Here is a 22,236-nt window from a genome sequence, read left to right on the forward strand (position 1 = left end):
TGGTATGGGTTGTAATAGCCCTGGGCTGGGCTTGCTGTAAGACTTAATACATAGAAGATCTGCAGGAGATCTGTAAGGCTCGAAGATGGCACCAGGGACTCAAGAAATCAAAATCAAAAGCAGTTGTGTCAACATTTGTTCCCTCCCACCATTGTGCTGAAAGATTATGCTGTCATCATTGTATACTAACCAGAGCCAAACCTAATAACATTGTAATATACCTTTATCGCTGCACAATTAATGTGTTTGTACATCCCACTAAAAATCAGTCTCTTGTGGTTGGAATAAAACCAGAACAATACCACCTGTTCTTGTCTTTCCTGCACAGTCTGCCAATTACTTATGAAAGTAGTTTGTCTCTTGTTTCCATAAACACACAAAGGCCTCCTGGATGATCCACAAAAAATGCCAAACAAAATTGTGTGACTCACATGTGAAGCAGCATTACATTTCCCACTCACAGCCTTTTAGGTGTTGTTTACCTACCTACAGTATGTTTTAGAGCATTCAGCATTCAAGATGGTTTTGAGATTTTGTCTCAGCCCTTATGTCTGCAGGCAAGAAGCTCAGACAGGAAAGTCACAGTAAAGCCTTTTCAATAGCATGATCAAGAAAGACCCTCTAAATCAGGATTTAAAGCACCATACTTCCAACAGGCATGGGAAACTGAATACTAAACCTGACATGCAGTGACTGCTGGATATCTTTAGTATACTATGTTTGTAATCATTACTTCATTCTAGGAGCTAATTCATGTGCAAAATTAAAGCATATGATAAATAAGTTCAAAACGCCACTGAGTACAAAAGAATAAAATGTGTAAAATATTTTTGTATTTTTCACTTTTTCAGTTAAGAAGTATTTAGCCGTTAGTTTGCAGTTTACAAGCATAAGTGTTGTTTTGCTGGAGAGTTTAGACATGTTATTTCTGGATAGATGATACATTATCTCACAGTGTCTTTCCTTTATCCTGGTGACATGTAAATGTAAATATATGGAGTATGGAGGCTGCAGAGATGTACTATCACATGTGCAATCACAGTTAAACAGCTTTAAATATTCACATATACATTCTAACTACATAGATATCAATCAAAAATATTTGTGATAAAAGTTTGCAATGTTTTATCTTATGAATAATAGATTTATGAAGGGTTTGTGTCATTACAATCCAGCACAGTTTTATCAGCGAGCTGTTGACTCAGTTGTTTAGAAGAAGATTAAATAATTCATTCCGGAAAACAATAACGGCTAAGTGGGTCATGTTAGCTTAAGCCCAGTAGGTGACAAAGTGTTGCAAAAGCACCAAGCACTGGGCAAAGCAAACTTTGCCTTCACACAGGGTCATCATGTCCTGTAAGCAATGTGTAAATAATAACAAATGACACTCGATAGGATAGATGAGACAAGCTTTATTTGTCACATGCACAATTATACATAGTACAATGTACAGTGAAATGTATTTTTGTACCTGCTACAAGTGAGGAAAAACCATACACAATATGCATACAAGATATAAAATATGAAATATAAATATAAAAATATAATATATAATATCTAAGACCAAGACAAGGGGGGTGGTCCTATGAAATGTCCAGGTATTGTGCAAAGTGTGCAGTATTTAAGTTTTGATGCTAATTTAGCAGGTAAATGGCTTGTGGAAAGTTCTTCAACCTCTCTGGTCGTCTTCTTCACAATGTCACTGATGAGATGAGACCAGAACAGGTCTTGTGAGATGGTCACTCCCAGGTATTTGAATGTGTCCACTTTTTCCACCTGAGAGCTACTGTGAGAAGTGGATGGAGCCTCTGCTGTTTCCTGCTCAAGTTAACTATCAGTTTGTTTTTGGTTTGTTTGCTTTTACACTCAGCAGGAGATGGTTCTCTACACAAGCTCGCTGACTCATCATTGTGGGAAATCAGTCCCACAACAGCAGTGTCGTCAGTAAACTTAATGACACTGGAGTCTGAAGTGTCTTCACAGTTGTGTGTGTACAGCGAGTACAGCAGAGGGCTGAGCACACACACTTGTAGGCATCCAGTGTTGAGGGAGAGGAATTGGAGTTGATCTCAATGACTCAGCCAGACCACTTGTGGTCTGTTCGTCAGGAAGCTGTAGACCCACCTCCACAAGGAAGAGTCCAGACCCAGGTCATACAGCTTAAGAGACCAGCCTGGAGGGGAGTATGGTATTAAATGATGTGCAGTAATCAACAAATAGCACTCTTACATAGTTCTGTTTTAAGAGTGTTATCAGATTATTCTAAAATGACCCATGGAGTGAGTGTAAATGTAAGTGTTTTTTTTCTCATTTATTTCTGAGTTGGCCCTGTGATAGACTGGTAACTTATGCTTAAGTTTTTCATCAGACCCCTTTTCATTGCAATTAATTCATGGATGGTGCTCTATTAATCAACTTAAACGAAAACTAAAAATACATTTATTTATAATTTTTCAAAGCAATAAGTTGCCATGTTTCCTTGTTTATTCAAGTGACTCAACCCTGGCTTTTAAGAGCCTGGAGAAATTATGACATTTTATTTTATTTTTTTTTTAATTTATTGTGTTCTTTGTAGCAGTGCTTGTATAAGTATGATGGCCCAGTTTATGAATTACTAATTATTCAATAATCATTATATTATTTACAAAATCGTGTCGCATTGCAGACACTCAAACTTACATAGATTTCCAGGTCTTGAAATGAAAGATTGGTGCATTTATAGTGAGACTGTTGGTCAATCAGCAACCAATGCGCAGTTCCTCTCTTCCCATAAGGCTTTGCAGCAGCTCAGCAGCATTCACTGCTAAGCTAAGTGTGCTAGTTCAGTAGGTAATCTGTCACCCAGAAGCTGGAAAGGCTGGAACACCGCTGGGCTATACACTTTACCGGAATGGCGTCTTTTCATAGGTAACATCCAATTCTTAAAATTTAATCCCCAAGGAAACATGGTCGTTTGGTTGTAAATGCATGTTAGTCGAGGTTTAGATTAAAAGTGAACGGTTAGCCCGGAAATATCAGCCACGTACTTGATTATTAACCAAATACTTGTGGTCGTCTTTATCGTTCGACACATCTGTCGCGAAGCAGACTGGAAAATATTCCGCCAGATAAGGAAGCGACTTTTAGTCTTCGTTATAACCTTAACCGACTCTTGAATTAAAGCTGCAAGCCAGACGACTTGCTCTTAAGTTGATTGTGCATTTAGGTAGCTAACGCTAGCAATTTAGCTGCATATTAGTTGCATCCTTAGTTAACGTTCAAATAATTGGGATAGTTTTAAGTCTGACAAAGTACGCTAGTGTTATTATTGTTTTACGAAGAGAGATATGTTTACTAGTGTGTCATAGATTACGCGGGATAATGTACAAATAAATGCAAATGTTTCAGTGGGTTTAAGTTTGAAGCAACCCAGTGTTTTCTGGATAGTAGCACGGTGATAGTTAAACATCAGCAGAGTTGTCACCTCTCGGTCAATAACTCCAAGAATAGAGAGTGTGGTAATTTCCGCTTACAAAATCGGTGAATTGTTTGGACTTTGAATATGTCATGAGAGCAGCTTAGGATCAGTCGCACATTTACATTTTGTAATTTGAATGCAGGGCTGTAGTTGTTAGTCGGTTCCTTCACATCCGCATCAAAGCCTTTTAAAGCTGAATGCGTTCTGGCCCAGATAGTCTAAGAAATAATCTTTCTCCTGCTGACACTAAGGATGTTTTTCAACCAGTGTTAGCAAATGTAAGTGCCAAGTTATTATCCCAACTCCCCGTGGTAGTGCTAAGATGGTCCCAGCCTGTGAAGTGAGCGGATTATGATCGTGGATTTACACACAGAGGAAAATATGAACACCTATTAGAAGGAACGCAGGGCACTTCTCTCTGCTGGAGTTCTCGCTCCTTAACAAGATTCTCTTGAACCAGTACCAGTCTGTGTTAGGTTGTCTCTAGAAATGATAGGCTGAATGTTTTCTTTTTTTTATTTGTTGCATTAATCGAAAATGTTTCCAACAGCTGAAGAGGACCCCCTCATGTGGATTCAACTTGGCGCTCGTGATCAAGGACAGATGTCATGTCCATGCTGCCACAGCAGATATGCAGTCACCATACCATTGAGAGAAGAATGACATTTGTCTCATTTGAATTCTTGGAGCGCCTTTGGGCAGAGTTGAGGCTTGATTAAAAAGAGGCTGCTGCTTTGTGCCAAGTTGGTTTTTCTCAGTCTGCTCCTGTGCACTGCTTCTGCCTGGTTTGCAAACTTATGGCACAGAAGGCCAATTGAGCGAAAAGGCACTGACCCTGGCTGTATTGGAGGATTCAGCTTTGCTGTGGCAGTGGGGACTAGACCAGGAGAGAGGGCCCTCAGCAATACTCATCATGTTGTGGGGACACTAGTCTCCCTGTTTCAGCGCTTTCTGCGCCTTTTTCTTCTTCTTTTTCTTCTTTTCCTGCAATCTAATCAATTTGGATGGTTGAACACAAGGGCGACTTTGAAGGAGACAATCGGTGGTTGTGGTTTGGCGATAGCTGACAGACTTCTTGCCAGCTATTACTGGTTTAGTGCCCTTCTCCATTGCTACTACTGCTGTTGCCCACTTTGGTCTCCAGAATAGTAAGTGGAAGCTGCAGGCATCAGAGTAGTGGGATTAATCATTTCATGCTGGCATAGTTGCATACATCCCATAATTTATTTTTACTCTGTGAAGGATTTCATTCCAGTTTCTTGAAGCTTTTTTTTCTCTATGTGCTAAAAAAACAAACAAACAAAAAAAAAAAAAAGGAAAACAGCTTCAGTTAAAGCAATTCATAAAAAAAGAAAATTTAAGTCACTGCAAGAAGTCTCTTCAGAGGAGGATGAAGCTGAGGAAACAGGTGACGGTGTGTGGAGGGGCCATATTCTGTGTGGCTGTGTTCTCTCTCTATCTGATGTTGGATCGAGTCCAACATGACCCTGCAAGGCGACAGAATGGAGGGAACTTTCCACGGGTAAGAGTACTTCCTGTAGTGGTGGTGCATATTTTGTGGTAGACACTTCTGCAGTTGTTTTTACAGCACTTATGTTTTTTTCTTTTTGAGTAATGTACTAGTAGTAGTAGCTGGACTAAGTCCTAAATGAGCATAAACATCTCTATGTTGCTAATGCCCCAATGTTTAATTAGTCTGATATCTTCTTTTAGTCATCGTGCAGGACAAACCTCTTCCTCTACTTTTTATGTTATTCACATAAAAAAATACTTGAAAAATAATGTGTAATAAAATTATGTGTACAGATACTTTGACTTTGACTCTTTGCTAAATTGTCTGATTTCTAATGGTATAATAAAGCTGTTCTGTTAGGGGAGAATAATAATTAGATTAAAGTGTACTTTTATTTATTTCTTTTTTGTCTCTTTAAGAGTCAAATCTCAGTCCTGCAGAACCGGATAGAGCAGCTGGAGCAGCTCCTGGAGGAAAACCATCAAATCATCAGCCACATAAAGGACTCTGTGATGGAGCTCACAGACACAGGAGCTGTGTCTCCCAGCGGACACCTGCCATTCAGAAGTGCCAATGGTTCCTGGGTGCTACCCTTTGATGGTCGTCCCACTTTCCTCTCCATCAAGCCCCAGGATTGCCAATTTGCTGCAGGCACCCGTGGTCAAACAGATGTTCAGGTAAACAACGACACCACAAACACGATGCTTAGAAAGCCACAACACATATGTTGTCATAGCTCCACTGTATTAGTTACTATGTGTTTATTTTTTGTCTCATTAATTGGTAAATGTTTAATTTTAGATGCTGGATGTGTACTCACTTCTCAAGTTTGACAACCCAGATGGGGGTGTATGGAAGCAAGGCTTTGACATAACCTATGAGCCTGATGAGTGGGACAATGAACCACTGCAAGTATTTGTAGTCCCTCATTCTCACAATGATCCAGGTGAGTCATGAGGACTTTATTGAGTGTTAAACATATTTGAGTTTGACTTAAATAGCCTGATCAGACTTATTCTGGAAACAGAGTTTAAAGCATGGAGAGTTGTTTGTTTCAAGAGAGTCAATCTAATTGTTTAGGCCTTAACCTTAGTGGGAGGGTAGTTATACGAATGCATAAGGCATTCAGAATTTGATTTATCAACTGTCATTATAAGCATAATTCTAACATGATTGACGGATGGGTCACAAACAATGGAATTAGGAAGATATTGGTATCAGAAAACTGTAGCTATTTATAGATGGGATTGGCTGAGATTTAGTTTTAGACTGACATTTCCATTAAACTTGTTTACCAGCGTGTGATAAGCGTTTCCTAACTTGACAGTTATTGATATGTTGACAGGCTACAGAGACCTGCAAATTGTGTCCATTAACAATAGGAATTGGCTTCAGTTTGAGTTGCAAAGTTTTCTTAACTAATTTATATGCTGCATTTAATGTCTAGGATTTATAGAGAGTCATTTTTTTGCTACAGAAATCATGTCTGCTGGCAGCAAATATGAATATTAGACAGTTTGTGTACAGAATGCAATACACTAAAACTCTGCACACTCAAAGTACAAAGCAGTCACTCTGTTTAATAGCTTTCTGAGGGGACCAGCTCTGCTTGAATAAAATATGAGTTTATTTTTGACCCCTTGCAGTACTTTTTTTTTTTTTTTTTCACTGCATTGAGTCTCTATACCTGTCCTTTCTTCATGCCTTTCTTCATGCTTGATAAGTGTTTTATTTCAGATATAGGTTGTGCTGGATTGCCAGTAGTTGTGCAGACATCTTAGCTTCATCCTCCTGTGTTGTTAGGTTGGGTCAAGACTTTTGACAAGTACTTCACAGACCAAACGCAACATATTTTAAACAACATGGTTGTGAAGCTGGCAGAGGATCCTCGCAGGAAGTTCATCTGGTCTGAGATTTCATTCTTCTCCAAATGGTGGGAGACTGCGGACGTACACAAACAAGAGGCTATGCGCAAGTGAGTCAAAGCTTTGTGAAGGAAACAGTTTTGCCAGTTACCTCCTCCACTCCAAAACTTAGAGATTTAGTAGATGCAGACAGACCCCAAGTGCAGTTTTCTACACAGTGGGTGGTGGATGGGTGGTGGATGCTGGCAGATTGTGGAGGCTCTAAAAATAGCTTGTTATCTGGTTAATATGACTTTAGCACTTTAGGGCTGGATTATCTTCACCTTGCTCTTCTAATCCTTTCTTTTCAACAGGCTGATCCTTGGAGGACAGTTAGAGATTGTGACAGGAGGATGGGTGATGACAGATGAAGCAAATGCTCACTATTTTGCCATGATAGACCAACTCATTGAGGGGCATCAGTGGCTGGAGAGAAATCTAGGTACACACAAGATCACAACTGTTTCCTTATTCAAGCTCTTTCATTCATATTCTGAGGAATGATACTGGAATGTTTAAGAGGCTTTACTCTGTCTGGGAAGCTTTAGGACTTTTGCCTCCTCACCACTAACTGCATTATAATGAAATTGAGGCTGTCATCCCACATGCAGCAGATGTAGCGTCTCGCTCAGTGGGTGATAAAATGATTTGTAGTACTTTTAGAGTATCCTGCTGTCGAGAGCGATTTCCTAACAAACAGCTTCCCCCTCTTTATCCAGTCATATATCTGAACTACTTGCTTTCTGCTTGGTGTCATAGGTGTAACTCCTCGCAGCGGGTGGGCGGTAGACCCCTTCGGTCACAGCGCCACTATGTCCTATCTGCTAAAGAGGACCAACCTGACCAGCATGCTCATCCAGAGGATTCACTATTCCATAAAAAAACATTTTTCCTCCACACGCAATCTGGAGTTTATGTGGAGACAGGCTTGGGGTGAGTGGACTAGCAGTGTCATCTGATTCATGTGCTCATCTTTAAGCTCATTGTAAGACGAGTCAGGCGTCTTGCCAGGTCATTTGAAACAAAGAGGAGTTCTGTCCTCATTATTTCTGAGTGAATTTTGTGTCTTTTTTTGTAGAGGAAACATGAGCTCAGTGTGTCTATGATCAATAATGCTCAGAGAAAAAAAAAACTACTTTTTGTGTCAAATACATTTAGATATTTTGAAGCCACTACCAACAAATGTTGACTCTCGCATCACTGTTTTGTTACTTCACTACCATCAGACACTGGGTCAAGCACAGACATGTTTTGCCACATGATGCCATTCTACAGCTACGATATACCTCACACCTGCGGGCCTGATCCCAAGATCTGCTGTCAGTTTGACTTCAAGAGGTTACCAGGAGGACGCATTAACTGTCCCTGGAAAGTGCCACCAAAAGCTGTTGTAGAGGCCAATGTAGCAGAGAGGTGAGTATTTACCAGGGCGTGCTTATGGTTGTACAGCAGACAGGTAAAGACCTTGTAGACCAGAAGTTTTTTAATTGAATATTTTTCCTAGTTTGAAAGTCCAATAACTGAATAAAAAAGGAGCTCTGAAAAACTGATGCTAATAGATGTGATTAAGTAATATTTTCATTGTGAATTTTTATAGAAAAGTACCAGCCTGTTTATGCAGAAATGAGATCAACATTTGCATCTTCAGTCATATTAACAGTAAGGACTGCACGTTTAAAAGGGGCTGATAAGCAGTACGGTTGATTTTATAGCTTTAAAATACTCCGCTTATGACCCACTTTTGATTTAAACAGGTCCTGAATTTTGTTAACAGTTCAGCATCACTCAGGAATGATCTCTACAGTGTTAACAATTTATTACTTTTAGCATAGATTTGGCATTCAGTTCCAGCAACACTCACATAGTAGACTGGTCACTGCTGTTGCACCTCTTGTGTTTTCTGTAATGGCTTCTTAATAAACTCAGTTTGAGCCAGTGCCAGTGACAACAGCCAGAGCTTGGGAATGAGCCGAGGAAATCGGACATACAGTGCTGATAGTCTTGGAGCCACATTAAGAAGCTTTTAGAGAATGTATTTCTGTGGAAAATGCCTCTGGAGCCAGTTTGATCTTTCTCTTTCCAGGGTCATGGTGATTTTTTTTTTTTTTTTTTTTTTTTTTTAACTTCAGTGGCATTTGGAAAACCTCACAGTTGTTCTCTTTCTGGTTTTCCTCCCTTCTCTTTCATACAGGGCACAGCTGCTCCTGGATCAGTACCGTAAAAAGTCCAAACTCTACCGGTCCAAGGTGCTTCTCATTCCCCTGGGAGACGACTTCCGCTACGATAAAGCCCTGGAGTGGGATCAGCAGTACATCAATTATCAGAAGCTGTTTGACTACATGAATTCTCACCCTGAGCTTCACGTTCAGGTGAGCAAAAGATTTATCAGCTGCCACACAAATCATGTTGCCAAATATTTTTCAATCTTTTTATTTTGTAGTGTTTTCTTGCATCTCAGTGTGAAGGGTACCAAGTATTACGGAGAGAGAATGAATTATGCAGTAGTGTTTTAACTTGCTGACAGAACAAAGAATCTGTCGTGACTTGATGTCTGCTTCAAAAGATGCCATGTAAGACAAAAGATGAAGGGCCTGCATTATAATGAACGACTTCATTCCTACTGTTCAGCTGTGTTTGAGTTGGAACTTTTTTTCCTTTTCTCTTTTTATTTTTAATCTTCCTGTCATGTTATCCGGTTCCTCCAGGCTCAGTTTGGGACTCTCACCGACTACTTCACTGCTCTATACAAAGCAAATGGAGTGACTGAGGGATCCAGACCGGCTGACTATCCTGTGCTTAGTGGAGATTTCTTTGCCTACGCAGACCGTGAAGACCACTACTGGACTGGTTATTTCACCTCTCGACCCTTTTACAAAAGCCTGGACCGTGTGATTGAGTCGCACCTCAGGTGGGGCAGATTTAATAACGCACCGTTGATAAACTCACAGCTGGATATGTTCTGCTTGTACTCTTTTTGTGAACTCTGTGAAATCCAAACAAGATAAAGGTATGACAAAAGTATCAGCCTGCATACAAATGATTGTTCCAGTCCATATTAAAAGAAATGCTTGGTGCCTGCTATTACTTTAAAATGATCTGTATAGCTGAGCAATTAGGTTTAATGCAACTAAATGTAAATTTAAAGTTCTTCCCAGATATATATCTCATTTACTGCATCTCACACTTGTCTCTGGGTTCTGAAAATGTGTCATTCACAGAATCATATAAAACTGAATGGTAAGGACACACCCGTACCTGATCAAAGAAGGTGTTCATTGTTTTTCAGGGGGGCAGAAATCCTCTACAGCCTGGCTGTTGCAAATGCTCGACATGCAGGCATGGAAGGACGCTACCCGGTCTCGGATTATGCCTTGCTAGTTGACGCGAGGCGGTCAGTTGGCCTCTTCCAGCATCACGATGCCATTGCTGGCACTGCGAAGGAGAATGTTGTCATTGACTACGGTACCAGGTAAGACTCTTATGGTTTAGCAAGCCATTACAGCACAAGTTAATGTTTTTTAAATAGCAGTTTTGAGGGACTGGGATAAACTGTAACTCTTCTTTTAATCCTGATCCTCTGTCAGTTTTATTGTGGCCTACCCAGTGCATCATAGCCTCCTGTGACTGCAGCTGTGAGCCATTCATTCTTCCTTCTCCTCTCCAGGTTACTGCGTTCACTTATCGGTTTGAAGAGGGTGATCATCAATGCTGCTCATTTCCTAGTGATGAAAAATAAAGAGTTTTATCGCTTTTACCAAACAGAGCCTTTCCTGGAGACGGTGAGCAGGAACATGGACTAATAATTCTGTGACCATGTCATTACCAGAATGTAAAAAGATGCCTGTGTATCTTTTGATTTATCTTATATTTAGTATTCTCACTGCATTATATTTAACTTTTGTAGGATGACAGGCGTGCTACTCAAGATTCTCTGCCTCAGCGCACTTTGATCGAGCTGGACCCAGCAGGGCCGAGGTATTATCCTCTCGCATCTTTCATCTCCTCTGCCACCTCTTTCTGCCACTCCCACTCCATCCTGTGCTCATGATTACTTTTTCCTTCTCTCTATCAGGTACCTGGTTCTGTTTAATCCCATTGAGCAGGAGCGGCTGTGTGTGGTGACAGTGCTAGTCAACACTCTCAGGGTGCGGGTACTTACTGAAGACGGACAGACCCTCCCTGTGCAGCTGAGTGCTCAGTGGAGCTCTGATACTCAAATGAGTGCAGAGGTATTCGAGGTAAGATAATAAATTCATTATGCTGCTGGTTTCTGCAGAGCTTTGCACACTGCACCCCTCTTTGCACAAGATCCGTGCAGCCACAGTTCACTGCACTCACTCAGCATTTCGACAGGCTCACAACCCAAAATGAAGTCATTAGGTTTATGGACTTCACTTGGAAAAAGGCAGAAAAACATGCATTTAAGATTCTGTTCTTTAAAAAGAAAAAGGGGAAAATTAACTCAAATCTTTATTGACTGCTGTTTTAGAACCATTTGCATCCAGTGACTTTGTAGTTAATTTTAATTTGTATTGCCCAAATAAAATGCATCTACCCATGGAAGGAACTCAAATTAAATGTAACACAATGTACGCTCTAATTAACATCGTCTTTGTTCACATTTTAACTGCAGCTCCTCTGTTAATGTGTAATTTCCTTTTATTTTAATGAATGCCTGGTGGTCAACACTCACCATTCTAATTAACAAGGAAAATGAAGCCAGCTTCTGTTTTTGCTCAAGTCTTTGTTTTTCTGATTGTGTATTTAAACCCAACAACACTTCAACTTTCTGTCCAGGCAACATTCATGGTTCGTCTGCCGCCTCTTGGTCTCGCTATTTTCCATCTGTACGACTCTGCCGACTCCCCGATGACTCTCCGGTCTGACACCCTGCTTCGGCTGTCTGGTCGGGCCGTCAGTGCTCAGGCCACAGACCCGCTTCCTGTCCGCTCCCAGCTGGCCGACTCTCAGACCTTCTACATAAGCAGCCATTCAATGACGCTGGGTTTCTCTGGAGCCACCGGCCTGCTGGAGGTTTGTATTTTATCTGCTTCTGTTGATGTATTTTGAGGATTTATTAATCTGCTTTAACTTTTGATCTTTCTGAAGAAAAAGCCACAAGGATGATTTCCTAATCAACCCTGATTCTCTGATTGAAGCGATCATAGCTTTTCTCCTTTCTTTTGAAACAATTTCTCATCTGTTGTCTCATATTTTTTTTATTATTTTTTAATCTTTGACCTCTTGCTTTCTCTTGCTTTGTGTTGCTTCTTCATTTCGTAGAGTATCAGGCGAAAGGATGACCCTCAGGAAGTGAAGGTTCAGATGCAGTTTGTGGTGTATGGCACGCATCCCTCGAAAGACAAAAGTGGAGCTTACCTCTTCCTGCCGGATGGAAAAGCAAAGGTATTCTCTAGGTTGCATCTCAGGTGTTCAGATGCATCTCAAAAGGCTTTTGATAAGAGTCTCCCACGGGTATCGCATCATTGTATCCTGCTAGGATGCTCGAGGCAGACATACTGGTTGCTGCTTCATTTTTTTTTTACTGGATTTAGAAAACAAAGTATAAAAGGCTTAGTTTCCACACTGTATCTGGGTGCCTGTTCTGTCCCATTTTGAGCGTCTCTTGTCTTGATGAGTGCACCCTGTCTTTGTCTGCTTTCAGCCCTACAATCAGAAAGAACCACCTGTGGTGCGTGTTGTTGAAGGGCCTCTTTTCTCTGAGGTGGTGGCACACTATCAGCACTTTCAGCAGATCATCCGTATACACAATGTGCCAGGTAATAAAACGCACAAACCAAGTTGCTTAAGCTCTATTTTTGAAGAAATGAGCTGGTACAGCAGGGATAACAGTTTATAATGAAAAATGTTTTTTTTTTTCTGTCAGCTGATTTGATGCTAATACGTCTTCCCCTTTAATTCTCTTTTTGACCTACGGTTTATTCTGAATCTTCTCTAGGGTTGGATAGTCTGTCTATAGACATCACTATAATGGTGGACATCAGAGATCAGACCAATAAAGAGCTGTCCATGCGGCTAGTCACTGGCATCCAGAGTGGAGACGTCTTCTACACCGACCTCAATGCCTTCCAGGTCAGCGGAACCCAGAGCCAAAGAAAGCATTAACTTGTTTTTCTTTATATAGTGCCAGAATAAAACTTATTCTCTCATCTGGTTTTGTAGATCCAGCCTCGTCGATACTACCAAAAGCTTCCGTTGCAGGGCAACTTCTACCCCATGTCCAGCCAGGCGTACATCCAGGACGGCTATCACCGCCTCACGCTGCACACGGCTCAGGCTCTGGGTGTCACCAGCTTGGAGAGTGGTTTGTAACTTATGTCTATTTAATGCTGCACTTTTTTTTTTTTTTAATCTTTGTCATCTCTCATTGAATGTTTAAAATTCATTGTATCGTTCTTTGTTTACCTGTCTTGACTTTATATTCAATAATATTGAAGCACTTTTCTCTCCCTCAACTGGTTCTTTAAGAGCAAAACAGTCATGCCCTCATGTTTGTGCACCGAGCTAATCCTTTTATCATCGTTATGTGAACACTGCGAGGGTTTGTAAATGATGGATAGATCAAAGTGCTTGTGTTTATGGACTGATGTTTCAAAGTTCAATACGCTGGGTTTGCTTTAGAGCTGCTGTTGTTGCTTATCCTCCCTTCAGGCCAGCTTGAAGTGATTATGGACCGGCGACTGATGCAGGATGATAACCGTGGACTGGGTCAAGGGCTGAAAGACAACAAAAGGACAGCCAACCGTTTCCGACTGCTGCTGGAGAGAAGATCCAGCAATAACAAGGTTAGCACGGTGATGGCAAAGTAGGCGTTTGAAGCTTGATAAACATTTAAAATCCAGCACATCACAGCTGACTCAGTGTTGAATGACTTTGTGTAAGGTTGCTGAATGAGACACAGATTAGCTCTTCATTCTGTTATCAATAACACCTTTCCTCATATTTTTTTCCCCAGCACTCATTACCACCCCATCTGTCTTTTTGGTATCCTCGCCACTTGCTAATTTTGTTTTCCCCTCTCTTCTTTTTTCCACTCCATTACCCTCAGCATGATGGCTTCTTTGCCAAACTCGTGTCCTTGTTTCATTCTTTCATCTCTCAAATCTTGAGTGACGGAGTTTGTGAGGTAATGTTGCCTTGGCAACAGTGAGGATGCTTTTTAACCTGCATCTTAGCTGTATCCGTAGTTGTAGCTCCAGTTTTATTTTTTTTTAAACCCCCTTATCACCTCGTAGCTGTAGCCAGTTTTCATAATTGTGGCAGCACAATTGAGGGAAACTAATTGCATCATTTTATCAAGTAAATGAATTCACATTGGCAGCGGATGGAAGACTTTGGTGACAGTATTATCATCCAGCTGCTGATGGTGCTACAGATGAAAACCCCTTGCCTGCTGCAGCACTTCATTTTTGAAAGAGTATAATTCTCCAAATTTGAAATTTAACATCACAAGGGTGTGATTATTACCATGTCTGCCAGGGCTAGAATTAGAACTATACCTCCTACTCTGACAAAGTAATTATAGCCTGTTCCTCATGTAGTAACACAAGAGTATCACTAGAGGTGAGTCATTGATGCTCCAATGATTTAATTGTAATTTAAATCAGTCTCTGCCCTCCTCCAGATGATGGACAGTGCAACAACTAGCTTCCCATCTATTGTCAGTCACATGACCAACGCCATCCTGAACCACGAAGTCTTGGCGCTACCCGTTCTGCCCAAAAGACGAGGCATCCCTCCGCTTCAGACTTTCTCTCCACTAAAGTCCATCTTTCCATGTGACTTCCACCTGCTGAACCTGCGCAGCATCCAGACCCTGGTAAAAACACAACATTTTAAGAGAAGACAACTCCTATTTTGGCATGAAACTTTCTATGTATTGACATAATCTATGTTTGTATGAGTAGCAGGACCCCCTGTCTCCATCTCCATACACAGCCTTGATTCTCCACCGTCTGGCGCTGGACTGTGGCTTAGAGGCTCAGAACCTCGGCTTCAACTGCACATCCACTCAAGGACAGGTCAGAAAGACACTGAAAAGGAGACCAGTCTGCTAACGTTTCCTCTGCATCTTTTTTTTTTTCCAAAGTCGGAGCTGTGTTTAGGACTGAAAGTACCATGTTTGAGAGCGTTGTTTGGGCACTTAAAGCAAATTTTTCACTCTGTTAAGTTCAAGCTGCAGGTTGTAGCTGGCATTATTTACAAAACTTTAGTTGGTTAAACAGAATATAGAATTGGCTCTACAGTGGTAACAATCACAAAGTAAAGAGGATTGAATATTTTTTTGTGGCATTGCATCGTTAACCAAAAGTTTTTGTGTAAAACTCACGGCCTTCCTGCACTCTTCTTCTTCTGCAGCTGAACATATCAAGTCTTTTCAAGAACTTGGACCTGCAGCTGCTCCAGCCCATGTCTCTGACCCTGATGCACTCTAGTTCACCACTGGCCAACGACTCCACCATCAGCCTGGACCCCATGGAGATCTCTACTTTCAAGCTCAAATTGCGTTAAAAGCCATTTGGATCGAAAGCAGTAAAAACACGCCAGACATCTGGACCAACAACCAAGCCTGAGCTGACCACATATTGGCAACAAAGGGTTCTAAGTCTGGTTTGTTTTGTTTCTTTTTTTTTTCTTTTCTTTCTTTTTCTTTGAGCAGAACCTCAAACACTAGAGCTCAGAGCTCAGACTCTGCTGTAACAGGACCGAGTGCACAGCAGGGGGCAGGCGATCGCTGTAACTGCAGACGTGCAGAGCAGCAAACCCGGCTGAACTTGCAGCTATTCTAATTCAAGAAAGACTGCCAGAATCTCTCATCAGATACAACGCTGTGTGTGTGTGTGTGTGTCTGCAATCAAAATCAAGATCACTTTCTGTTCTGCTTTGTAAGAAATTGGGTCTTTTTTATATCATCTGTCAACCTGGTTTAAAGGTCTGAATGTAAACATCCCAAATGACGGTGGTGGTGGGGTGGGGGCTACATACGAGTGCAATTTATAAAGCTTTATTTGGTTTATGGGATTTTTAATTTTTAATGTGGAAGAATTGAATCACTGCATATCATTTTTGTACAAGTCACTTCAATGTTGACTGCAGTTGTTTTTTCTTTTGCTTCTTTTGTTTTTGACAGACTCGAATGCAGCAAAGAGAATGTTTCGTTTCACCAGGAAACCTACGCTGCACATCCCTAAACTATCTTCAGTTCTACATTGGTCACTATGTGATAACAGTGCAATCATTTATCATATAGGATGACTCCCCTCCCCCCTTCTGTCCACCTTTTCTGCTTGTAGATAGTCTGCAGATTTTCTGTTGTCCTGTCCCTGTGCTTTCTCTTTGCTGATAAGAAAGCTGTGGCAGGTCTCCTGTCAGAGCTCGTTGGTCATTCCTGCGCTAGTCGAGAAGGTGGTTTTGTGTAGCATAATGTATGCAGTAGAAGACTAGGCAATGGCTTTACCTCATGTATGCCATACAGCAGATATATTGGTATGCAAGTGTCTGTAGAGTATGTTAATCTGATACTTGAGTAAGTTTTTTGTTGGTGTATTGCAGTGTAATCTACCAGGGACCAGCTGAGCTTTTGGGTATCATTGATTGATATCAGTGGAAGAAGATGCAAATTTATAATATAAATTAAAGGTCAGTCACTCTAAATGACAAAAACTGCTGGACTTTTTTTTTTTTTTTTTGCATAGAAAGGTACAAATAAAATGCCATTTGGATAACTTGCAGCCTGTAGGGGGCTTAATTATATGTGGGTAGGCAGGAATATTTGACTTACAGGAGAATTTTTAAGGCTCCTGGGTAAGAGTTTGCAGAACTTAGTGACTGTTTTATACTACATGATTTGTATCTAAAAGCCAGAAATATGAAATTTATTAAGATAATTTAATATAATGATGGCATATTTGCACCGCAGGAGCTAAATAGATAAATAATATTTGCTTATTAATTGACTAAATTAAAAGAAAATGATAGTAAATTGTTTACCTCGCTTAAGATTTCTACCACAACCCCAGTGCAGTAAAGTTGAATTAGATCTTATCTTTGGTTCCCAAAACATTAAAATACTTCTTTTCAGAAACATACCCATCTATAGTGATACTCCACAGCTCATATGTCTCGGATTCAAATATTAAAAGGCTTGTGGGATGGTGTTCAATGTCACCAATTATTCCGGTTAATTTAATTTCTTTCCCCCTTAAGGCTGCATGTCTGATGTATGTTGACTTCTTTACTTGGAAGATCAGCATGCATGTAGAAAGGAAGTGGGCCCCGGCAATAGCAAGAAATGATTTCTGTAAACAAATATTTGAAGATGCCATTAGTATAAAAAGTTTGGACTATATCTCAAAACAAGCTATTCCAAAAATGCCTTCATGGCTCGATTCTACTTAGAAATATATATTCTTAAAAATAATTTTGGTGCACTGACCCTTCAGAAATAAATTTGATCAAACACAGGAAAATATATAGTTTTTTTTTAATGAGCTGCAGTTCGAGCTCAGCAGTGCTTCTTTTCTATTTTTTAAACCCTGGGGCTGTCTTCAGGCGCTGTATCTGCCATTTACAGCTGCTGTGGAGAATGTTGTCATCTGTGACTCAAGTTGAGGCCAGGCTTTTCACAGCCCACATGTGTTGCACTTTGTACTGGCCAGTCATCTCACCCACCCCACTGAGTCCCATCACTAACTGCTTTTCATTTCCCCCTAGTGCGGGGTCCGTGTGCAGGCTTGCTGCTGTCATCCTTTGACCTGACAACTGGTCTGCCAGGGTTCAAAGCTTTGGCTTTGTGTCTCTAAGAACGCTGCAGATCCCCCCCCCCGTTGCTCCCCCTCCAGCTGTGGTTGACATCTCTTTTTAAAGCAGATGTCACCACATCTTCAATTGCACTTTTTCCTGGTGTCTTAAAACCCTCTTTCCTTCTGTTTCACTGTATGTCTGACTTGTGTGTAGACGTCTTTTTTTTCTGCCTGTGAGATCTGTTACGCTGTTTTTGTTTGTTCAGAGGTAATATATGAATGCAGTCTAATCTGTCATGGTAAATCAAAGATGCAGAAGAGATGGGGTGTGAATAAAGATTGAAACGGTCTGTCTTTTAAAAAGTTTCTCAGTTTAAAAAAAGATTTTTACAGTCTTTATATGTGTGTGAGTATCTATCCATCTATATATCCATCCATCCATCCATCGAAATTGTACTTTGTTTTCATCTTGAGCCATTTTTGATCAGTAGGGGGCAACATTGAACCAGTGTGAATAGCTCATGCTGCAGACGCTGTCAGATAAGTGCAGCGACATATCAGCACCTCCTAGACTGTCCAGTCCTCCATCTGTCAGCAGCTGGTCCGTGGAGGAGTCAACCTGACGTCAAACTAAATGTTAAAGTTCACATCTGAAATCTCATGTGGTGAACAGCAGAGAGTTTTCCCATGTTTGCCAGTCTGAGGCAAAAGGTGTTGGATGTGTCAGTGACAGCACTGAGCAGGAGTTGAACATGAAAAGAAATGTTTGTTCACGCTTCATAAAAGCAGATCAGGGAGACGAGAAGAGTGCGGTGGCAGGGACAATACCATGCTACATGTGTGGAGGCAAAAAAAAAAAGTGGGGAGGTGGTTTTCCTGAAGAAAAGCTTTCTGTGTGTGTGTAGAGGGAAAAGAGCATCGTGTTCAGCATAAACAGATAGTGTGTGACCTTCTGTAATGAGACAAACTGCATCCAATTGATCTAAATGTGAAATCAGCTAATGGCCATCTGATTTGTTAGTGTTATTTTAATTAATTTAATTTTTCTTGTTGTCAGGTCTGGTTACCAGACAATACTGTACAACACATGATGGCTAATTAATACAAGCAAAAGGGCATACAGGAAAAACCAGACAGCAAACAAGTGCAGCTCATGGGTGTGAATGACTGAATAAGGAGGCAAAAAGCTTTCACACATACAGCACTGATAATACAAATGAGGACTCATTTGATGAATTGTTTAGCCGCTTCTCCCAGCACATCTAATTATGGACCACAGTATGATTGCACTTTTACCCATGAACCCAGATACCTGCTCTTCTGTAGCAGGGGAGGGCAGCTGCTAATGAACTAAGCTTCTACCAGCAGAGGTTGTTTTGCTGCATGCACATAAACTCCCCATTTAAATTCATATAAACTTTAAGGAGGCCTTATTGGAGCTTGTGGAAAAATAGAAAAAAAAAGTTTCTTGAGGGTATTTTGGCAGCATGCTCAGTGCAACTGGATAACAGGAAAAAGACAGAATGCTGGCACCCTGTTAAAGCCCCAACGTCTGGAGAGAAGGAAACGCACGCCTGCAACAGTGACGTATGGCCATGAAGAAGTAATAAACCATCTGCTCTTTTGGGTGTTTGTGTGTTTAAGGGAGGAATTTAAGATGCATAAAACCCTAAAAGTTTTCAAATCTTGCAGCAAAGACAAAAAGCAGTCACAATTATGCAACGGTCAACTTCTTTTTTTTAATTCCAGCATGAAACTGATCACAATATTAACATTCATTATCAGTTAAATAAAAAAGCAATATAAAACAAACATAGAAAAGGCAATACAAGATCAAATTTTTTTTTATCACTGTAACTATGCTGGCCTTCAGATCCAAAGACTTTGATTCAGGCTGTGTAGATGTGAGCCTACTCAGATGGAAAATAAAGTATGTGCATGTCTTCTTTATGTATGGTGCTGACAATAGAAATGGAGGGAGCTTCACCTTGATGAAAATGCTCTGGAAGAGAAGCCCTGAAATCAATATACAGTACTCTCTGTAGGGAAAATGAGGAGAAAAATGATCATAATTCTTACCAGTAGAAACCAAGTGGGACATTGTTGTAAAGGTCAGCCAAGCAGCTTTGGGCTAAGTGGTTTTTTAATGTCATTAAAAAACAGTGTAACTCTACTACAAGTCAGTAAGCTTTTCTGAGTGATTTATACGATATGTCTCAACTGAAAATAGAACATCCTCCACAGCTTCCTGCTCATACAGCTTGTGGGATGTTTTTATTTTGCAGCAAAAATGCTAAGTTTTCTCACTATTAATGGACTGCAAGTCAACCTAATAACCCCTGACCAACCATCCACCATGAAGCTGATGCAGAACTACAGCAAATTATCTGAGCTCTGTTTGTATTCGTGACAAATCAGATGCAGGTCTGATTTATTAATGTGCTGCCAGGTTTAAAGGTCTTATCTATTTTCTCACAGTGGGCTCAATTAACTCCTCACATACACTCGCCTCATTTTCAGGCTCTGAATATCCCCAATGATGTTAACAGGATTATTCTTTAGCTTGTAAACCGGGGTGTTTCATGAAGACCTGCATACATTTAACAAGCAAACATGGCTTGAATTAAAGTGGCTCTTAATTTGCTTCATGGGAAATGCAGGATTCACTGTTTCAAGGGTTAAACTGCACACATTTTCCACTGCTGCTCTGATTTGGACTGTTACAGTAGTGCAAATTATACTACATCTCTAAATAAATATGACCAAGTCGTGTTCACGCTGATACTCATTAAAGTACAATAGTTGCATAACACCTTATATTGGTGACAAAGAATCAAGGATATAATAAATACACGTAAGATGAAAATATTAATCAAATAATAATTAATAAATTAAAATGAACTGAGATAATAAATGAACACGTGTAAATAAATATATGAAAAACAAATGATCATTTCTTTAATGCATTTGGATGGGGTGCTGATGGGACAGTAAGGCTTGCGTTTTGTGTTTTCTCCTTCATTTATAAGCGCCACACAGTCCAAACTAAGTGCTGATGTCATCCTGGAGGCTGTGATGTCAGACATCACAGCGTCAGAGGCGAGGTCAGCTAGATCGAACTCTGTGTCTTTATAAAAGCGGTCCTCTCGCTGTGACCGTCCACTTCCTCGCTGTCTGATTCAGACTCGTATGCGATCATGTCCTCATCTGCCCACACAGTGGGGATCCCCTTGTAGCATATCCGAGCCTTCCTCTTCCGTCTCTGGCGGAAGCCCAAACCAAATCCAACCCGCATCCCTCTGGTCTCTGAAAACACAGAGGGCAGTTTGGTCCTCCATCCCAGAGATGTGCCACCCGAGCGCACCTGCAGCAAGAAGAAAACCCCGACGAAGGCCGCCAGGATGAAGGCACAGCTGAGAACTGCCACGACGACAGGCAGCTGAGTGGGCGGAGCCACACGGAGCCCCGGCGGTTCCTCAGTTTCTTCACTGCTGTGGTCTGCTGCTGCTGGGCTCTTTGTCTCTGGCTGAGCTTCATCACCCTGGAGTCTCCCCATGAGAGGGGATTTTCGCTGGACCTGGTTCTGATGCAGACAGGAAGTAAAGACCAGGTGGCTGTGAGGCGGGCAGGACAGGCAGTCTGTGGGTCCGGTGCCGAAACAGGTGAGGCAAATGGGATTGCAAGGCAGACAGGCCTGCACGGAGGACAAATCCACCCAGTTCTCCAGGGAGAGGTTGAGAAGCTGCGGCCCAGATGTGAAGCCTGGAGGACACAACTTCACACAACCCTGAAGGAAGAGGGAGAAACCGGGGCTGCACTCTGGAAGGAGAAGAAGAGATGAAGATGTAAGGGAGGGAGGTTGTCAGAAAATCCAATAAAAAGAATAAAAAGGCCAGTCACACATAACTCCTGACCAACACTTTCTCATTTAGAGCTGAAACTACCTTTGCTTTGTTGTTCCTTCTGGTCAAGTAAACTTCATAACAACAACATAACAATGTAAGAAAAAAGCAAAATGGCCAACTACATTACCAGGGCGGTCTTCACATTGCTTATTTTGTTGGCTAGAAGTCCATAACTCCAAATATTCCAGCTGACAACAGTACAAGGCACGGACAACTAATGATTAAAAATTCAGCACCAATGAATCCCGAGACATTTCAAGTTAGTTTAAAGAATTTATAGGAATTTAAGCTGTTTAAAAAAAACCATGAAAAAGAGTCAAATAGCTGAGCTGAGTCTGGAATGAGTTGTTAAATTCAACTGTATTTTCCTTGAATAATCTAATAAAATCTCATTAACTGGCAACAGGGAGACCCACTTTAACAATGTAAGGAAAACATTTGGCCTTTTGTTACAAAGCAGATCCAGCTATTGGTTAACGGCCATCTTTATTTACAGCTACAGTGCTGTGAAACACAAACGCTGCATTTTCTCTCCTTCACTCCGAGTAAAACACTTAAATTGCCAAAAGATAAAAGCCCACATCCAAGAATAAGAAGTTGTGCCAGTTAGATCATTTTCTTTTTATTTGTTCCTTTAAAAAGTCTTTTTTTAAGGAATTTGAAACTTGCAATCTCAAATGTTTCTGTAAATGTT

At 40.9% G+C, this 22,236-nt stretch overlaps 2 protein-coding genes across 6 annotated transcripts in view; one reads left to right on the forward strand and one right to left on the reverse strand.

Annotated features, from left to right (window-relative positions):
• The first annotated feature begins 2,778 nt into the window (after positions 1 to 2,778).
• On the forward strand, positions 2,779 to 17,987 carry man2a2 (mannosidase, alpha, class 2A, member 2). 2 transcript variants are annotated; one of them, XM_041997958.1, is made up of 23 exons: positions 2,779 to 2,907; positions 4,008 to 4,979; positions 5,390 to 5,647; positions 5,772 to 5,916; positions 6,774 to 6,945; positions 7,189 to 7,316; positions 7,634 to 7,807; positions 8,101 to 8,287; positions 9,066 to 9,243; positions 9,580 to 9,782; positions 10,161 to 10,343; positions 10,539 to 10,653; positions 10,779 to 10,849; positions 10,947 to 11,112; positions 11,672 to 11,908; positions 12,158 to 12,280; positions 12,540 to 12,654; positions 12,834 to 12,967; positions 13,058 to 13,199; positions 13,547 to 13,680; positions 14,520 to 14,714; positions 14,803 to 14,916; positions 15,254 to 17,987. In XM_041997958.1, exons 2-23 carry the CDS (start codon positions 4,848 to 4,850, stop codon positions 15,404 to 15,406), a joined length of 3,459 nt encoding a protein of 1,152 aa, XP_041853892.1. In that variant the 5' UTR covers positions 2,779 to 2,907; positions 4,008 to 4,847; the 3' UTR covers positions 15,407 to 17,987. The 2 variants fall into 2 exon arrangements, with proteins under 2 accessions (XP_041853892.1, XP_041853893.1); XM_041997959.1 differs by lacking the exon at positions 2,779 to 2,907 and adding an exon at positions 3,607 to 3,735.
• Positions 17,988 to 20,542: 2,555 nt separating this feature from the next.
• The window catches only part of furinb (furin (paired basic amino acid cleaving enzyme) b), an 86,360-nt gene continuing 84,666 nt past the window's right edge, over positions 20,543 to 22,236 (reverse strand). For all 4 annotated transcript variants that reach the window (XM_041997963.1, XM_041997961.1, XM_041997964.1 and 1 more), the window contains one exon: positions 20,543 to 21,456. In XM_041997963.1, coding sequence (XP_041853897.1) covers positions 20,747 to 21,456 — 710 coding nt within the window. In that variant the 3' untranslated portion in view covers positions 20,543 to 20,746. The remainder of the gene's footprint in view (positions 21,457 to 22,236) is intronic.

This window comes from Melanotaenia boesemani, chromosome 10 (genome assembly GCF_017639745.1).
Source record: "Melanotaenia boesemani isolate fMelBoe1 chromosome 10, fMelBoe1.pri, whole genome shotgun sequence".
Taxonomy (NCBI): Eukaryota; Metazoa; Chordata; class Actinopteri; order Atheriniformes; family Melanotaeniidae; genus Melanotaenia; species Melanotaenia boesemani.

Coding starts and splice junctions, on each gene's coding strand:
- man2a2 (XM_041997958.1), top strand. CDS start 4,848: ATGAAGCTGAGGAAACAGGTGACGGTGTGTGGAGGGGCCATATTCTGT. Junction 4,980..5,389: donor ATGGAGGGAACTTTCCACGG/GTAAGAGTACTT, acceptor TGTCTCTTTAAG/AGTCAAATCTCAGTCCTGCA. Junction 6,946..7,188: donor AAACAAGAGGCTATGCGCAA/GTGAGTCAAAGC, acceptor TCTTTTCAACAG/GCTGATCCTTGGAGGACAGT.